Source organism: Lampris incognitus, chromosome 8 (assembly GCF_029633865.1).
Source record: "Lampris incognitus isolate fLamInc1 chromosome 8, fLamInc1.hap2, whole genome shotgun sequence".
NCBI lineage: Eukaryota > Metazoa > Chordata > Actinopteri > Lampriformes > Lampridae > Lampris > Lampris incognitus.
In genome coordinates, this window is record NC_079218.1 from 21,127,717 (window position 1) to 21,147,602 (window position 19,886).

Here is a 19,886-nt window from a genome sequence, read left to right on the forward strand (position 1 = left end):
CCTCAAAGCAGCCATGCGATGCATCTAAATTGTTGAAATTACCATGTGCAAGCGATGAATTCAGTTAGCCGAGGCCAATACCAATATGTTTTCAGTTTAAGAAATGTGTAAAAAGATTATTACCCCTTAAACCACTCACAAAAAAATGACCATGTCCAGGTGGGCCTTTTTTTTGATGTAAGAATTTATTTTATTTTTTTTATTTGATAATATAATGCAGTCTGTAATTTGCAGTGACAAAAAAAGCTGCAGAGATAAAAGATTATCGAAAAAAAGCAACCTGTGTTACACAGGGAAACAACCAAGTATGGTCACCTTTAACTTTTTTGCTTAACCTGAAATCAGCCTGATATGAAAAGTGACATGACCTTGACAGTGTGACCTCTCATTTGTTTCATTATGGTTCTCTTTTTTTAGTGCAGGGAGGTGATTCTTGTGCTTCCAAATCAAACGAGCCCACGACACAAATCCTTTTGTGTATGGCTTACCTTGACGTGCTTGATGAGCCTTTGATCACAGTTGGCTAGAATGCCTTCATGCAATATCTTAACATTAGTGTTCAAATCTGGTGTGGAAACTATTGCTGTCAGAAATACCTGGCACTGAACTTGCTCTCATGATTGCTTTTCTGAATAGGATTTTCCATCTCGGCGCCTCGACAGCATTGTAACATGCTGCAACTGTGCCATTGCAGTTATTTCATACAGACATGGATCGTTAAAAGAAGTGTCTTTTCAAAGCAATGCCGCTATTGATTCACAAAAGCACCTTATCTTCTCTGCCTCAAGAAAACTTTTGACTTACGTGCCATGCCAAATCATGTTAGTCTGCATTTTTTTAAAGCGATCAATTCTTTCTTTTGTGCCATTTCACCTAATTTGAAGAGAACCACAGCAAACAAAAATAGGAAATCAATTGTGAGACTGTACAATGTGTCATTGTGTTATAAAACTATATTATTTGAAGTTAAATGTATCTTTTTATTTTGTGTAGCATGTAATGTGTTATTATACCTAGTCAATAAATAAAATACAGCAGATTTGCCTACCTCTTATTTGTTCCTTTATGACAAAATGGGATTTTGATACTGATTTTAACTCATCTCCCAATATGATAATAGATTACCAGAGGCTTACCAGAGACAGTTTCATGGTGCTAAGTATTCTTAATAATTTTCTTAACAAGATCATCATTTCACTTAGAATACATGCAACCAAATTACAGACTCCAAGCAGAGACCATTAGTATTCCAATCACTTAATATTGAGACCAGACAGTGAGATCTGCCAGCCTTCCATTTCCCGATTTTGGTGAAAGGTGTTTGCATCACGATAGGATGAGTACGGATTGAAAAGTGGTGTGTGTGTGTGCGCGTGTGTGTGTGTTAGGGTGGGGGGTGTGATTGCGCGAGATTCCCGGATGGAGTTCTGACGCCATTTTTACCCAAAGTGCTACCGGTGGCTCTTCGGTTGCAGCGGTTCTGTTGCTCCACCAGGAATCAACGTCTGGGACCGACCGCCAGCGCCTCACCCTCTCTCTCTCCCCGCCAGGACACCGTCAACCGCTCCGACCCACAGCATCATGGCAGATCGAGAGCACTTAGTCTACCAGGCCAAACTCGCCGAACAAGCAGAGAGATATGACGGTAAGATAGCCCCGGTAGACAGCGGTCATAGCAGAAAAGCACACCCCCCCCCTTCTCTCTTCTTGCCCTCGGCACTATCCCTACGCAGGGGCTTTGAGAAGCAGGTGAGGTGGATTTGTCATTTTGTTTGTTTCTCACAGAGATTGTAGAAGAGGCAAGATGGCGGAGGTAGGTTACCCCAACAATTGATTTATCGGACTATCGTTAGGGTGGCTTATATTTTTGGGGTTTCTAACTTAAGCGGGGAGGGGTGGGTTGGGGGGGGCTGCTCTTATTGAAGGAAGAAAAAAAACAAGTGATGTTCGGTAGCAACTGCAATCGCAGGCCAGTCGACTGTCGCCGAGAGAGCCTGTGTGTGTGAACGCTACTTGTCAACCCGGCCAGTTAAATAGTCAGTCGTGCTTTACGCAGTGTTCACGGCGCTAAACAACCACAACGCCATGCTGCTTGTCCTACAGCGGACTAGAATCCGTTGATTGCCAGGTGGAGTGCCAATGGTGTTGCAGCAGTGGGCGGGGTGTGTGATAACACTGGATGGTGATTAGCTGCTGATGGGCGATGTCTGCCGAAAGTTCATCTGCAGCTAACTTTCCTCTGCCAGCATTGGGAGGCTAGTCTATAGAGGACAAGGTGTGTGTGTGTGTGTGTGTGTGTGTGTGTGTGTGTGTGTGTGTGTGTGTGTGTGTGTGTGTGTGTGTGTGTGTGTGTGTGTGTGTGTGTGTGTGTGTGTGTGTGGAGGGGGGGGGTGTTGGTGGGGACGGGTGACCCTCTCCAATATGATCCTTTTCCTGAAGAGGTGAGCCGTTTAGTTTGGATTGCAGTGGGTTTACGGTAGCCGGAGGTGGATCAAATGGTTCCCGTCTTAAAATCCTTGAATCACTTCCCTCCCCTGTCCAGTTCCTAAGTAACTTTACTGTACCGACCCATTAACCATATTTATCAGACACTCATGAGCTCTTATTCAAGGGTGATCTTAGCGTCTATCCTTGCAGATGACTTGGAAAAATAAAGTACATTTCTGTTAAGATGCCCTTTTAAACACAGTAGGCTGCCAGTGACGGTCCTGTTTGAAGATATTTCTCTCGTGTGGATAGAATGTCAAGCTCAAGTCCTTCAAAAATGTCATTTAAATGGGTTTTATTGCACACAAACGTCATTAATGCAAAGAGCTTTTCTAAATTGTTTGGCGTTACTGGTAAATTTGGCATTCAAGTGACATACCCTACCTGAACAGATAGTAGCTCAACAAAATCTTAATCTTTTGCATCATTTCAGCTCGTCGGTCCTTTTCTTCATGTTTGGCCCCTTCTGCCACATTTCCTGCTAAACCCCTTATAGTAGGGCTTGCAGGAAGGATTTTCACCCCCAGATCTGGTCATAAAATAAGAAGCTTATAAATCTAGCTGCTTTGTAGATCACCTGTGTGCCACATTTATAATTCTTGAGTTACATTTTGAAAGGTTTTCCTCGTTCCTTTTTCCTCTAATAGCCAGGAAATCATTGTGATCGCTTAAGGAAGGTTGTTTTTACATGCATGTTTGCAGAACATTCCTGATGGAGAGTTGAACACTTTTCTCAACAAACATAACGTTTGCTGTCGCAGTGAGAAAGTCCATGCCAGGATTATTCACAGACTTACTGGAACTTGCACATCAGAGAGCTCACGTGAGGATTTTTAGCAGCTCCGCTTGTCTGACGCGGAGTTCAGGAACTGGCATATTCCATTGTGTAAAGAATGAATATGACATCACAACTAACAGTTGGTTTAGTGACATAAGTCATCAACATCAGACCACAGATCCTTCCATAGTTTTATGATGACTTTGCCGAATTGGCAAACTAGCAAGATAGATTATTTTAGATGCTAGGGATGGGAGGAGTACTGAAAAACTGTACAAGTGAAAGTATCATTACTATGTCCATCAATAACTCAGTTACAGGTAAAAAGTAGTCTTAACTAGAACTAGGCCTACTTGAGTAAAAGTACCAAATTAGCAAGTACTAATACATTTCAAATGACTTTAAAATCAGCCTTTATCATTCAACCCCTCAAAGTTTACATAATGGAGTCAACAGTTTTGAAAGTTATGTTTTGCATTTTAATTATTGATCAACTTAAAATAAACAACTGTAATTAAGTTAGAAGCCAGTGAGTTTGAGTGTTAGGGTTTTTTTTATTGTAGTTTTTAATACTATAGTCACATAGTATTTTGAAATGTGCAGAATACACGTCACCTTAAAGAACTTTCTTTTAGGAAGATTTCATTGAACTTATAGGCCTATACATTCAGTAAAATTTGGGAAAATTGCTGTTGTCCATTATTAACAACCGAGAGGGAGTCTGTTCAAGGTGGTAGTTAATAGTTGAAAGCATCCTGTACATTCATCTGTAATAGTTGAAAGCTTCCTGTACATTCATCTGGTGGTGCGTTAAAAATGAAAAATCTTTTTTATTTCATAGAATATTTCAAAAGAAAAAATATATCCAATCAATAGCAATATCAGGTGCAGCAGGCATAGTGTCTAAGTTAGAACAAGGGAGGGAGGATATTATTTTCATACCAAGCCCAATTTCTACTGTAACTCTTTACACTAACTGTCTCATTGCATAAAATAATTTAAAAAAAATATATACACACACACACACACACACATATATATATATATATATATAGCATAAGAGTGATGACTTCTGTATAACTACATATTATTATTGCCAACCAAGAAAACAACTTTGTTTTAAAAAATGAAAGCAAAAGAATTAAGTAGGACTTTGAAGAGTACTGTCAAAATTTTAGATCTTGATATTTTTGAGGATTTAAGATAATTAAAAAAAATCAGTCTTAATTTTTTTTACACTCTATGAAGTCAGATGTCTTCAGTACAAACCACCGCCCAAGAGCAGCACAGTGTCAAGTAACTAACATATAAGCATATCATAACTTGGAAATTTCAAGAAATTTTGAGTCAAGTCAATTTTATTTGTATAGCCCAGTGTCACAAATTTTCCTCAGGGCCCTTCTGTGTTTAGATGTTAATACTATTATAATATTAAATACTCCATATTTTAATCATAACATGCTTACTCTGGACCTTATTTGTACTGTGATATTACAAAAAAAAAAAAACTTTTTTCTGTCATGTTTTGTTCAGGCTTATTTTAATCAGGCTGGTATCAAAACATTGCATACATTAGAACATAGTCAGTGGTTTTATATGCAGAATTTTTCTAGCACAGTAGAATCTTGATTTGTCTTGGTTTGTTTCCTCCCATAATTTGAAATGAGTTGAACATGTGAACCCTAACTAAAAGCTTGCTTTTGTCATGAGGTTTGGATAATGTATTCCTGCAAGATCCCAGTATGAATCCCATTATTTAATGGTGTTATCTCTGGGACTTCACTGCATTGCTCTTATATTTAGTCTCAGGATGAGGGACGGAAGGATACCAAAAGAATCTTTTCAGTCAGATCAAAAGACTTAACAGAGTCCTGTGCTCATGTACCACCATCCCTTCTCCGGATGTTTTTTCAGGATGATTTCAGTTTGAAAGTGCCCTTTGGTAACAAAAGGGCCATGCTTCAGGCCACTTTGTAGACCTGAATGTGGTGCCGTAGTCATGGCTGGCTTATTCTCTCAGTAAACTAAATATTAGGAGTCTTTTTTGTTTTTTTTTATGGGTTGTAGGGTTATTGATGCCCCCCCAAGCTAAACTGTCTTGCAGCTCATTGCAGACCCATTTAACCTGTAACTTGCCACAGTGTGTTCAGAGACATTGCTGGCATGCATGTCATTCTTATAATAATCACAATAATAAACACAACTAAAAAGAGCAGAATATATGGGAAAAATGTAAAACTGAATGGGGAAAAAATGAATAGGAAGGATAAAACAGCTCATAGAAAATAATACATAAAATTCTGTTTAGAGGAAGTGCGTTTTTAGATTCGGTTTAAAGGATGGCCTGATTTGTACTGCCTTAGCTGGAACAGGTTGTTCCAAAGTCAAGAAGCTGTAACAGTAAAGGTTTAACCCAAACCTTTGGTCGCCCTATCAGCCTTGGTCATCAAATCATTGTGGGTTTGTACATCACTCTGAAACTAGAAATCGTAAGAAGGGCCAGCACTAGGGCCTTAGACTGCAGTCTAGACCTGAATGATCTGCAATATGTTCAAGAGCTAAGTGCAGGTGTGTCTTTTAAAGTAATCAGTATGATCTGTGATAGAGCACCACTTGCAAGTAGCAACATTTCTGTTCTCTGAAATAATGAGGAGGTCCGCATATTGACATTTTTCCTTGCGCTATGAATGTCAGTGTTATAAAAAGTGTCTTGCAGCAATTTTCAACCCGTTTTAAAATTCATTGAAGTTGGAAGAAGCAGAATGGGTTGGTCTTGTAATTGACAAGCACTTACAAGGAGTGATCTGGAGCTTACAAAGCAAAACATTTAGAAGTCCACTTGTGTTCAGCCTTTTTTCCTGCTTTTCAGCTCTGTCTTTAAAGCTTGGATATTAAATTCATAATAAGCGAGTATCTCTGAGACGCTCCTATAACATTGTAGTCCAGTTGCTACCTCATGTAGCCGATCAATAATTGGTGCTCTAGGTAAACAGTAGATGTCACCCCCTCAAATCGCTGATGTCTGACAATGGAAATACAAGACTGCAGTCCGGTCGCAGAGGATTGAAGTGACTGTCAGGCCCAGTGATGGAGGCTTAGCTGCCAACATGCTTTTCCATGGGCACCTCTGTCCAGTTGGCTAGGAGACAAGAGTCAAAAAGGAGGTCTATTTATTATCCTGCAGGGGATACATTGAAAGAGGAGAGGGCTGATCCAGGCTTCTTTGAGGTTTGCAATCCTAGAGGACAGTGACAGCCAGACATTTCTTCAAGGCATACAACTCATCTGTGAAAGCTTTGTAAGACAAATGGCTACCAAATTTACAATTGGTGGATCCAAAGACAGTCCCTTAGGTTTGCATGTAGGCAGGGACAAGAATGCTGCTTCCTGCTAAGTGTGTAGTAGCATCACAGATAGTCAATTAATTGATTAGTTGATTGACAGAAATTAAATCGACTGCGATTTTTTGTAGTCAATTATTCATTTGAGTCATTCAAGTAAAAATACCAAAAGGTTGTTGGTTGCAGTTTCATAAATGGTTTCATTTGCTTGTCTACTGATATCAATATGAAATTAATACTTGAGGGGTTGTTTGGCTGTTGGTCAGACTAAGTAAACAGTTTTAAGGCATTACTTTGGACTCTGAAAACTCAAGATGGGCGTTCACCAGTATTTTTGACTTTTAACAGACTAAATGATTAATCGATTGATCTAAAAAATAATCGATAGATTAATCGATTATGAAAATAATCATTAGCTGCAGCCCTAAAACCTAAGCATTTTACTGTGTTTCCTCAGTGTAAATATGACAGAACAATTGTAGGAAAGGTAGCTAGCTGGCTAACTACTTAGCCGGTTACATAAGAAATTCAGCATCAATCTCACCAATCACAGTAGTTGTGCAACCAAAGACGAATCTCAGTAGTCCTTTGAGGGGACCCCAGTGGTGGATAAGCAAGGGTCACATTAGTCATCTTTTGTAAGTTTAGGGTCTCTTTAGGATCCATTCAACCACCGCACCTGCTGTTGTCGTGTATGCTGTAGTTCTAAAATCTCTGCATATTGTAGGAGTAGAAATAACCAAAATGGAAAAAAATCCTTTTTGTTTGATCACTAAATGTATTTAGCAGATAAACAAGTCACTTTGAGCCAGTGACCAGTTTGTGTATCTTAAAATGGCAGGAGAAATTTTGCTAACTTTATCCACCAAATGTTTCTGCTCAGTTTACATTCTGCACTTAGGCTACTTGGTCTATCCGATTAAAGCCTCATCACTCACACTTTAAATATAGTGTATTTGACGTCTGTTTCAGCAAAACTTGGTGTTATGTGTGGTGTTTCATTGTTGCCGTTGTTTATGATTTAGATTTTGCTGTTATGCCTTTTGCTTGCATCATTAAGACAAGTAACCACCCGATAGGACCAAAACAGCCCATCTTATGTTTAAGCCTCTTGTCCCACACTGTGGTCAGATATGTCCAACGTTAGGATCAGTCTGCAATATTGCCTTGTTGCCAAAGCTAAGAAAATGGCTAAGAAATTTAGAGAGGTCATTGAGTTGATTTTGAGTGTAAGCCAGGTTTAGGAGCAAGTGATCAAAGCAGCATAGTGCTCTCCCTGGCTTCTGGCAGTCAGGTATCATGTTTCACCAGCATGCTGTATGGAGGCAAATGGAGGTCCGCCACTGGCCTCTGCAGACGCACCCTGTTTCTAAATCCTGTATCTGAGATGTTGGTTCTTCCAAATGATATTTAACATGCCTTTAGAGATGCTAATAGCAATTTTTTTTTTTTTACTGATCGCAAATCACATTGAACGTTACTTAGTTATGTAGAGCATTTCCCATCTTACTTGGGTTGTGTCATTTTCCCTTTTCAGAGTATAGTATTATACATTGACCCGTGATAATTTATATGCACACTCTTACTGTGTGGTGCAGTGTGTTGATGCTGTTGTATGCACAGAATAACCCTTTATTTTCTTTCTTGCATTTCTAATGATACAACCTTGTTTGTTGCATTGTCAATGATATATTAGTATTTATAATCATGACAACATTTGGGATTTTATATATATATATATATACACACACACTGTAACACAGTTTTGTTGGAAGTAATTGTGTTTTATAAGCCTGTGTGGGCTGGGCATTTTTACAATGCATGACATCAAACAAAAATAAAAACAACATCAAATCAATCATAGTGACTCCATAGCAGCAACAGTCATTGAATTCCTTATTTCTGATTAGCTTAGGCCCTTTCTAATGGATTGAGGCTTAAGTTGTTTTATAGCAATTCTGCCCTCATCGGCTTGTTATGATTTTATTAAAGAGCCCAAGAATGATACTATTTGATTTCAGTCTCCAGTACAATGTGTTTTGATTACCCACTCTTTGGCTAAAGAGTGTGTAGTAGTTTCTTTGTAGATTTAGCGTTGGGTTCTTCAGATTCGTGTGCAATCTGAAGCATACTATATCACTTCGAGTATGGTCTCAGACATTTTGGGAGAACCAGTTTGACCGCTTAACAAGTTCTAGCTTTGTCTTCTGGTGCATTTGCCTTACTATGCTACCTACAACCACTAGTAAAGAGGGCTTGTGTTCAGTGAGCTTACATATGGGCAGAGCCCCAGGCACTCCATTAGCAAGACTCTTAAGACACAAACCTTTTCAAGTTTTGCTTCATGAGCTTATGAGTCTCTCTCTCTCTCTCTCTCTCTCTCTCTCTCTCTCTCTCTCTCTCTCTCTGTGTACGGAAATTGTTTTGGAATTACTCTGTGTCAGAGGATTGAGTTTGGTTGAAGACTCTCAGTGAGAAACTAAGATAATATTTAAGTATTTTAATGACATGGTACATGGGGTCTTAACGTGAGTATTTCCGTCTTGGACAAGACTGGACATATGTGGCCCCTACAACTTACCCTCATCAAACTGGCTTTCCAAAAATTAAGTAAAGAAGCGAAAAGTTAACTGAGATATACTACAGTATGGAGGAAATTACTTTGTCGGATTGGTACAAACTCAAGCGGTCAATCAATCCAGTGTCTATGAAAATGTAACAAGTGTAATCAAACCTTTAACAGTCTGAAAAATACATTTTAAAACTAATATTTGGTGCTGACATACATTTAGGTCCTACATTTCAGAGAAAAAAAAGCATTTTTCTTGCTACTACTTTTTCCGTAAAGTTGAAATTTGTCAAATAACACCAAGATTGATTTCAACCCTCAATGTTTTTCGTAGTAGATGTAGAAAATAACAATACCCAGCCTTATAGGCTTGTCGTGTCGCTACTTTTGAAGTTGGGTGCAGACATATGTATGACTTTTTATGTCTTGCGTGTGTCATGCTTTTCTCTATTAGAAATGGTGGAGTCCATGAAGAGAGTGGCAGGCATGGACGTGGAGTTGACGGTGGAGGAGCGGAACCTGCTGTCAGTAGCATACAAGAACGTGATTGGAGCCAGAAGAGCTTCATGGAGGATAATCAGCAGCCTGGAACAGAAGGAAGAGAGCAAGGGTGGCGAGGACAAACTAAAGATGATCCGGGAATATAGGCAACTGGTCAGCCACACAGATGTAGACATGTCCCCCATTTTTATTACAGTGCAGTTGAACATTGTTGTTCAGTTGAAGTAATGAGCGATTTAACTCAAAAGAATATGGTATTTTTAATGTGTTCATTTAGCAGTGGTGAAGTATTTGAGCAACAAAATTATTTCCTTAACTATAAAATATGTGAAAGGAAAATATGATCTAGCTAAATGTCCATCTTAAATTTAAAGTATACCGGGGGGCTTCCAGGTGTCGTGGCGGTCTATTCCATTGCCTACCAGCACGGGGATCGCCAGTTCAAATCCCCGCGTTACCTCCGGCTTTATTGGGCGTCCCTGCGGATGCAATTGGCCATGTCTGCGGGTGGGAAACCGGATGTGGGTATTTGTCCTGGTCGCTGCACTAGCACCTCCTCTGGTCGGTCGAGGTGCCTGTTTAGGGGGGAGGGGGGAACGGTGTGATCCTCCAATGTGCTACGTCCCCCTAGTGAAACTCCTGTCAGGTGAAAAGAAGCGGCTTGCGGCTCCACATGTATCGGAGGAGGCGTGTGGTAGTCTGAAGCCCTCCCCAGATCGGCAGAGGGGGTAGAGCAGTGACCAGGACAGCTCGGGAAGAGTGGGGTAATTGGCTGGGTACAATTGGGGAGAAAAAGGGGTGAGAGAAAAAAAAATGAAGTGTACTTTTAAGGTGTGAAATTGATTTTTATTTATTTTTATTTTTTTTATTGTTTGTTTTGTTTTTGTGATGCGGGATCTAAAGGGCAGTGTTTATGATATTTAATCTGAAATGGCTGTAAAATAGGGTCAGATGTGAAACCAAAAACAATAATGGACCGCACAAGCACCATTGCTGTATCACAAATACAAAGGAAACACTGGGATAGTTTTACCGGTAGTGCTACCTCCTAACATGCCAGGTATTGATTGCCGTTATGTTTTTCTATAAACGTTTTTTCGCCTTTTGTGTTTTCTGAGTAAAAACAAGATTTAAAGGAAGCCTCAGACAAACACCTGATGTACTGCTTATTCAAGCTACACAGGGCTTTTGCTGCAGGTTTACTGTATGTGTTCCCTCTGCAGGTTGAGACGGAATTGAAATCAATCTGCAATGACATTCTGGATGTACTGGACAAGCACCTCATTCCAGCCGCAAACACGGGAGAGTCGAAGGTTTTCTACTACAAAATGTACGTCTGAGGGGAAGGGTCAAATTTTCAAGTATTTTTTCAGGGTCACATTTTTATTTCACACAATGTTTAACACATGTATATGCAATTAAAAATAAATGGCTGCTTTATCAAGGAGAAATAATAATGAAATTCCATTTCCTGTTTTGTTCCGCATCAGACAGCATGCCCACTTCTATTTTAAGTCTGAACACACAACTCAGAACAAAGTCCAGTGGTACTAGGTTGTTTAAAGGATGCACAGTAAGAGGACAAACATCAAGATGATCTTGGAAAATTGTACTGGCGGAAAATTGTACTAATAGCACATCATTTTGTAGAGGCAACACATATAGTGTGTAAAATTCAGAGATTGTTTGCAGCTACTGAAACACCCAAAGGCAATTTCATTGTATGTATTCTTGGTTTTGCAGTATATGTGGTGAAAACTGACTTCTCCTTCTGATCTTTTTCCTTCCTCTCTGTGTTTAGGAAGGGAGACTACCACAGGTACCTGGCAGAATTTGCCACAGGAAATGACAGGAAGGAGGCAGCGGAGAACAGTTTGGTGGCCTACAAAGCTGCCAGTGACATTGCCATGATCGAGCTTAAGCCGACGCACCCCATCCGTTTGGGACTGGCACTTAATTTCTCCGTATTCTATTATGAAATTCTTAATTCACCAGACCGTGCGTGCAGGTGGGACTCTTAATATTTCCCCTTTGTGTACAGTGCGTGTGTGTGTGTGTGTGTGTGTGTGTGTGTGTGTGTGTGTGTGTGTGTGTGTGTGTGTGTGTGTGTGTCTGTGCACTCATTGTGGACTTTCATTTATTCTCACCTTGCAGGGATGTAATTTTTTTTTTTCACATTCTGTTTACATGGTTGACCTTTTTAAATGGGTTTCAAGGTCTTTGCCAGGTGTTTCCAGTTGCAAAAATTTAGGGGGACCAGCAAACATTTTTAAGCACGTACCGTATTTTTTGGTGAATATATTTGTCATGAAATGGTCTCTTTACTTTAGATACCTTATGCTTTAGGTTTCAAAATTTAATTTGTATCTAGATGGGTTATCTGGCTGCGGGGGAAAAAAAAGCATTTTAATGCAAATAACACAGAAAAAAACAACACATCGCTTCCAATTTTTTTTCAATCGGCTGTAAATACATTGCATACAGCCAGCCGCCTCTCTTTCAAGGAATGTAAGAGTTTACCACCTCACAATTTGGCAGAAGTAACCAGATTTTCAACATTTCAACAGCAATAGTTCCGAGGGGTGTTCAGCAGATTGATACCCCAGCATCCCAATGCAAAGCGTCATGGTTTTAGCTCTAGTGTTGCCTCAGGCTTGGCCAGACATTGTTGGGAACATAATTGGCAGTGTTCCTGAGCAGAGTCAGTCGGGGAAGCGTGTCCCTCATTTCAGGTAGCAACTCCTACTGTGGTGGTGATGCCTGTACAGTTGCAGTGTGGTGGGATGAGTCAAATTTTGCTGGAGAAACCTGCAACTGGCTGGTGAAAAGGAGCAGTCAGTCATTCTATGCATATCATATAGTATTACTGGCTCAAATAAAGCAAAGCTGATATTTGATCTGTTAAAAAAAAGTGGCTAATAATCAGTTAGATAACTTGAAAAGCAGTTTTAATGCCGGTACTTGTGGAATTGCATGAAGATAATTTTTCAGTCCACTCCCCACATTTATTTTATAGATTGCACACTGAAAATGAGGTCAAAATGGTTTCACCTGAGAGCTCTGCAATAAAAATAAATAAATAAATAAATCCTACCACATATTCAGAACACATACACACCCCCTAATTGTTTCAGTCAGGAAGATCCTGAAGTGCTTTGAAAGCATTTGAAAAAGAAATCATTTCATTTTGGCATGCACTGTAAATAATTCAGTTGAGCTACGACTTTACATGGTCACAAAATTGCTTGCAGAATCGTTGCTGATCATTTTCATGCACCAAAAACTCTTATCAAAACCGTGAGCTCACACATCTACAGTATATTACTTGCATGAATACACATTTTGCATTATGCCTAATATGCTCACAGGTTGGCAAAGGCGGCATTCGATGATGCCATCGCAGAACTGGACACACTGAGCGAGGAGAGCTACAAAGACTCCACACTAATCATGCAGTTGCTTCGTGACAACCTGACACTATGGACCTCAGACATGCATGGAGATGGTGAGTATATTTTTAAGAGTAGTTGTTTTTCTATTTTGTGTATCTCCTCAGTTTATTTGAAGTAAACTGATGAGTTTATTGTGAATGCTCACAAGAGAAGCTTAAAGGGCAATACAAAGGTTTCACTGATCTCAGCTTGGGGTCTCATGTATATTTGGTGTACAAGAATGGTGAAGATGCAAAGATATTTATCTCTGTAAAGTTTGTTGTTTGTAAAAAACAATTTTACAAATCAGATGATTTTTTTTCTTCCGTTTTATATTTCATTAATACATGTCAGGAAACATGTCTGACTAACTGACAACTGGTTCTTACATTACAGAGATATGCGGGCAGGTGGACAGTTGCAGTATTTGATATATTCATAAAATATAGGTTTTATGTCTCCTTCATTTTGTCCCCTTCATTTTGCATAGATAGCTTATTTAACTAATTCCCATTAAATTTATACATGAAGCCCCAAGGACCTCCACTATTCTTGTCTCATAGTGTTTACGCCAAACAGAAACCTATCCAAGGATTCCACTTAACTCTTTTTCTAACCCCTCCCTCAGCGCAGTTACTGTCTTCAGACCCTCAGGAGTCCTCCTCCACTCAATTTCTCTCTCTCACCCTCTCTCTCTCTCTCTCTCTCTCTCTCTCTCTCTCTCTCTCACTTTGTCTCTCAGTACCCATTGTTCCTGCACTAACCTCTAATCTCTCCAATGTTCCTCCATAGATTCTTAAGATTTGTCTCCCTGCTCCACTCTTACTGCATAATAGAACTTTATCTTGTAAGTTGTCCTTTATGTTGTGGGCATTTCTTTAGTCTTAGACACTTTCAAGCTTCACATCACCTAACCTACTTCCCATCCCTTGCTAATTTAGTTGTGGTACTTGCGATTTCCAGCCTTATTTAACACCAGAAAGGCAAGGTTTTATCAATTTGGCCAAAAACATTTCAAGAACATCTGGCTTTACTGCACTCATGTCTGTAAAGTTAAATGTTACTGTTTCAGGCAATGTGAAACTGGGAGTACAAGTCATCCAACTACAAATAGACAGTAGCCAGTATGATATGAGAATACATTTCTCTGTATAATTAAACTTTAGTGGTCAGAATATTGGGCTTTTATCTTCCTCCTATTTGCCCAACACAAATACCCACACCTTGTGAAGTTCATGTGCTGACATTTTTCCTCTTCACTTGAGTGAGGGTTTTGCCAGGTGTGTCAACATTACCAAGTGGAAAAGACTAATAAAATTGTCTACTTGAGGTATGTGAATTGAGTTGGACCCTCTATCACTATAACAATATTATGTGAAGCCACTTTTGGATTGCCCTCCTGTTCAGTCCAAATGTTGCTTTTCAATGCCGCTCTTACACCTTCCTCCCCTAATTCTTCATCATCCTCATCAAAAAATTGATCTAAGACTAAGTAATCAAACAAGTGCGTTTCCATGGTGCTCATTGTAGCAATGAATGGATGAATACACCAAACCTGCGAATAGATGAATAGCCTACTGGAGTAGAGGGAGATATTCACACATGGGTGTTAAAACCATACACCGTGTAGTGCACCGTTTTTGACATATAAGGGCATTTTGTGTGGAGAATATGTAGTTTTGTGTTCCAGTGAGAAGTGAAAAGCCACAGGCATTTAAACAGAATACTCTTGTAGAGAGATGTGGTCACTGGACCTAGGATACGAATGCTTTTCTTTGCAAATTTATTTGTAAAGACGTTTTCACAACAAGTGTGGTATTTGTGAAGCGCTTCAGGAGTCCAATTAGTTTGTATCCTAGTAGAGCTCTGATGCATCAACATTTTTTTTTGGATCCCCCCCCCTTTTTTTTTTTCTCCCTAGTTGTATCTGGCCAATTACCCCACTCTTCCGAGCTGTCACGGTCGCTGCTCCACCCCCTCTGCTGATCCGGGGAGGTCTGCAGACTACCACATGCCTCCTCTGATACATGTGGAGTCGCCAGTCACTTCTTTTCACCTGACAGTGAGGAGTTTCACCAGGGGGACGTAGCACGTGGGAGGATCATGCTATTCCCCCCATTTCCCCTTCTTCCCCCCTGAACAGGCGCCCCGACCGACCAGAGGAGGCAAGGTGCAGTGACCGGGACACATACCCACACATCCGGTTTCCCACCTGCAGACATGGCCAATCATGTCTGTAGGAACACCCGACCAAGTCGGAGGTCACACGGGGATTCGAACCGGTGATCCCCATGTTGGTAGGCAACGGAATAGACCGCTACGCCACACGGAAGCCCCTGCATCAAACATTTTATGGATGGAAAAGATCCTTTGCTATTCCCTTGTGCAATCTGGTTCCTTCAGAACTTGGATACTTGCCTATTAGCACCTTTCAAAAGGATATAACGTCATCAATGGGCCTTTTACTGAGTATTTTTTTTTTCTGTGTGATGCACAGGAACAAACTATAGTGAAGCAGGCCTTTTTAACCTTACTGACCCACCCTAGCATCACTGGTGCCATAGTTAGTACTGACATATGTATTCAGGTTCCTTCAACTTACACCTTTGCTTATTTGAATTGGAACAGTTATTCTGTTCTATAATGTACATCTGAGTTTCTTTGTATGTAGCTATTTTCTTATTTCAAACAGTACATTTTAGATTAAGTCATTTTCTTTTTACCCCACCAACACTGCTCTTTAGAAAACAACATTAGACTCTGCTGCTATCTAGCAGAGCACAGATTACACTGACACGAACACAATAAAATTTGTTTGGAAGTTGCACATGGTTCAATATAAGTCAGACTCTGACCTTGACAATTTTATTTTTCTGCCTTTTGCGGGGTTTCCACGGGTCTTTAAAAAGTGTAAAATAAAATAATCTGAATTCTAAGCCTTAAAATGTCTTAAAATATCTGACAGGTCTTAAAAATTGATTGGATTATGAAATTAACATTACTTTTATAAAGTTGCATTATAGTCAGCCTCGTTTTTAAATGTGTTTTGCGAGAAAATTTGTAGTGATCACGCTGTAACAAAACGAAACCAATATGGAACGAATAACCTCTAAAGCAAACTGTGCAGCCTGGTCAGAATTTATCGGCGCAGCATGTTGCGATGTGGTTTGTGGGCTAACGTGGCATCTCCTCATCAAAAAAATAGCTACTTCTAGAAGTAAAAGTTAAAATTGTTTCTGTTAATGTTACTTTCATCTAATATGGGTAAGTAAGTGCAAGTTCAATGAGATCAGGCTCAAGAACAGCACATTTATTTAGTGCTTGGCTTGCCTGTTGAAAATTACAAATTTGAAGCCCACTGCACCTTGTGAAAGAAAACGCTCAACTTATGAAATTTGGTTATAAAGGCATTAGAGTCGCATGGGAAGTCAGAAAAACCTAAAGCGACCTCCAGGCAGTGTTTGGATCTATGCCAGCATTAAAAGCGGAGGTACTCTGGACTTTACACATGGTAGCTAAACATCAGTCATATAAAAGCAATGAAGACATACATAGGTGAGCTGTTTCAAACCATGTTCCCTGATTCTGACATTGCTAAAACCTTCCAAGCGTGGAAAGGACAAGTTGTCTTACATTACATGATTTGGATTGGCAGATTTCATTAAGAGAGACCTCATCTCAAGGCTTTTCTGTGAGCAAGGAAGTGGAGATTTGCAGCATGCAGGAGGGCACTGTTGTTGCACACAGGCTTGTGTACATGTCATGTACATAAGCAGGTTCCCCTCTGTGGCATCAGCCAGGTCCAGGTACCGTGTCCATCTCAATCAAGAGAGAAGGGAGCAGGAGTCTGATGCACAGGGCCAGGAGAAAAAGGCTACAGAGGATTACCTGGAGGAGCTAAAAAAGAAAAAGAAAACCATCCAAGAGGTTTCTCAGTCTGGCCAGAGACGCAGACAGGTTTGCAGAAGAGGCTGAGGGCAAGGCTGGCAGTCGGATGGCCCAGCTCATAACAAAGTCAAATGCTCTGAGGAGGGTCTGCAAGGAAAAGTTAGCTGAGCTCAAGAACATTGAGGAGGAGATTGCAGCCAAGGGAGAAGAGCTCAGATTAATGTAGCATAGCTATTATACACACACACACATACACCACTCTTGCTTGCACAGTTTTGTGTAGTCATGTTAAGTTGAATGTGAATTCATTTACTTGGCAAGTAATTCTGGGACTCAGATTTTCCTTCATATCCTTTGTACTTTTTTTGCAAGTATGGATGTTAAATAGGCCTTAAATTGCATTCTTAATTGTCTTAAAAAGGTGTTAAAAAGCCTTAAATGTAACTTGTTGAAACCTGCAGAAACCCTGTTTTGGATGACATCCTGCTTCCTCTGTGGGATAAGGAGCCTTCCTTCCTCTCCTAATATGGCGGGTTATGGTAATCAGTTGTGCTATGGATGTGTTTTTCGATTACACGGGACTGGTGAATACAGTGAAATCAAGGGCCCAGAACGTTTTGTAATTCTGGCAAGAAAAATGTATTTCAGATGTTACGATGTACTTGAAAATATACATGCATTTTTACAAAAAGATTGATGAGTGAGGCCCATTGCATCTACAGTGTAGGAGAAGATGACATTTTCAAATCAGCGGCGCGGGTTCTTTTCTTGGCCTTTCTATTGTTAAATCCTAAAGGCGTGGGTATGGCTGCATCATTGTGCCTCAAGTTCTTTCTCATACCATTCAGCCGGAGCGTGTAAGGCTTATGGAGCTGCTGTTGCAAAAAGGTGTCCGCCTTTCCTTAGCACCTGTTTTCCCCTCACTTTGCATGAATGGAACTGAGTGTTGTTGGCTTGTTGATGGTATTTCTCTCACCGTGCATGCTGGTATTGCTGACTGGTTTTTCTTATTGTGATTAAGTAGTATGATGTTCAGAAAATACACACGATTCCACTGGACACAGTACACCCAGTCACAGCTAAATAATGTTAGGCTCCAAGTACAGTGCTTGGACATGGTTGTAATGAAGAAGCCTGCTAGCACTCCTAACTCACTCACGTGTGAGGCAGTAGACAAACTAACAGCATGCAATATCTCCCGTCGCTTTCTCACTTTTCACAGTTTGCTACAGTGCTAATGAATGCCACTTTTGTGGTTTCTGTTCTGATCATGAAGGATTTTCAGCCCTTTGTTATATCTGCCTTTAATTCTTTAGTGCACAAATGGCTGTGCCATCTCTATGGCAACCTTTCCAGGCAACAAGCCGTATGGGTTCACAAAGCATTTTCCCTCCACTAAATCTTACTCAGCCATTTTTGAAGTCACTTTTAACTCGTTCAGTCATTGGCATCCATATCAGAATCAATTCTGTACCCTTTGTTATGCGTGTATGAGATGGGTTTGAGTTAACTTGTAATGTGGCTGACTGGTCTGATCATCAGGTGTGTGAGGTTTTGCACCATTCCATTCACATAAACTTTGTCTAGCCACACTCCTTACCCTTCCTCAGCCAGTCTCTTAGGAAATGGGCACAGCAGAAGTTCTTGTGGTCGGTTTGGCCTTGTTTCAGATACCCACCTATGAAGCTGATTTCATGTGTGTTTTAAGAATGGGATAACTTGGCAGGAGAGAGATGATCGGAGCTCCGCAAATTTACGTGTTTCTATTTCTCTCCCCAAGGTGAAGAACAGAGCAAAGAAGCACTGCAAGATGTTGAGGATGAGACCCAGTGAGACTTCTCAGCCAATTCAAGCCCCCATATCCTCTTCTTTCTCTTCCTTGTCCTCCCTCATCTCCCTCTCAACAATGTGTGTGCCCTGCTAGAGCCATGTCCCAATGAGAGTTGTCAACTAGGTTTTCTACTCCAGCGCCCTCTCCCTCTGTACCTAGTCTTCATCCCCCCCCCCTTCTACTGCTACCTGTCTCTGTCTTTCTCCTTCTGTATGTTAGCACGAAGCCCCCCTCAGGTTTTCTAGGATTTTGCTTTTTCTTATTGGTTTTTCTCCCCTGATACCCTGCTCTTAAAAGGGGGGGGGGGGTGGAGCTCTTACCGAGTTCCTTTTTAAGTTCCTGTTGCAAGCCTCTACCTGCTGAGTTTGTCATCTTTTTTTATAATTTTGCTTTACTTTGCTGCATCATCTTTTGCCAAGTATGCTTGCCTGTAACATGCAACAGAAGAGCTGATTTAAAGGAAAGACTTTGCTGTTAAAGTGTGTGTGTGTGTGTGTGTGTGTGTGTGTGTGTGTGTGCGCGCATGTGTATGTGTGTGTGTGCGTGTGTGTGCGTGCGTGCGTGCGTGGAACTATAGATTCTCCTGCTTGGTCTATTCTAAACTTTTAGTTGCAAATTGAGGGAACAGTGGCGATGTGAGGTTTAAAAGGGATATGTTAAGCTCTTAGGAAGAATTAAGTGCCCTCTTTATTTTCCGGTCTGCCATTCTAATCTTCCATTATGTCCGTAGGTCTCTGTTTAAAAAGCAAAAAAAAACCAAAAAAAACAAAACAACAGAATGTCCACTCCGGGGCCAAGTATTGTGCTGCAGGGCGATATGTCTGTCCAACACGGTAGACGGTTGGTTGATGGCTTGGACTTGATGGAAGTGAAAGAGACAGGAATCGCCGAACACTCTGATTGTAATGTAATGCAATTTTGCAGTGGGACTTTAGAAAATAGAGGCCTGTTGTATCTTATTACCCAGACCCGGTTCCACATTCTCCCCCTTTCTCAGTTGTCCGTCTCCCTCTTGCTCTCCTTCTTTGTCCTTGCCCTTGTTTCTCTCCCTGCTGTTCAG

The 19,886-nt window shown here is 40.5% G+C and overlaps 1 protein-coding gene across 1 annotated transcript; it reads left to right on the forward strand.

The window, feature by feature from the left end:
* The first annotated feature begins 1,438 nt into the window (after positions 1-1,438).
* Positions 1,439-19,605, forward strand: LOC130117076 (14-3-3 protein epsilon-like). The gene is made up of 6 exons (XM_056285224.1): positions 1,439-1,645; positions 9,630-9,829; positions 10,900-11,006; positions 11,478-11,684; positions 13,045-13,181; positions 18,776-19,605. Exons 1-6 carry the CDS (start codon positions 1,582-1,584, stop codon positions 18,826-18,828), a joined length of 768 nt encoding a protein of 255 aa, XP_056141199.1. The 5' UTR covers positions 1,439-1,581; the 3' UTR covers positions 18,829-19,605.
* Positions 19,606-19,886: the final 281 nt, after the last annotated feature.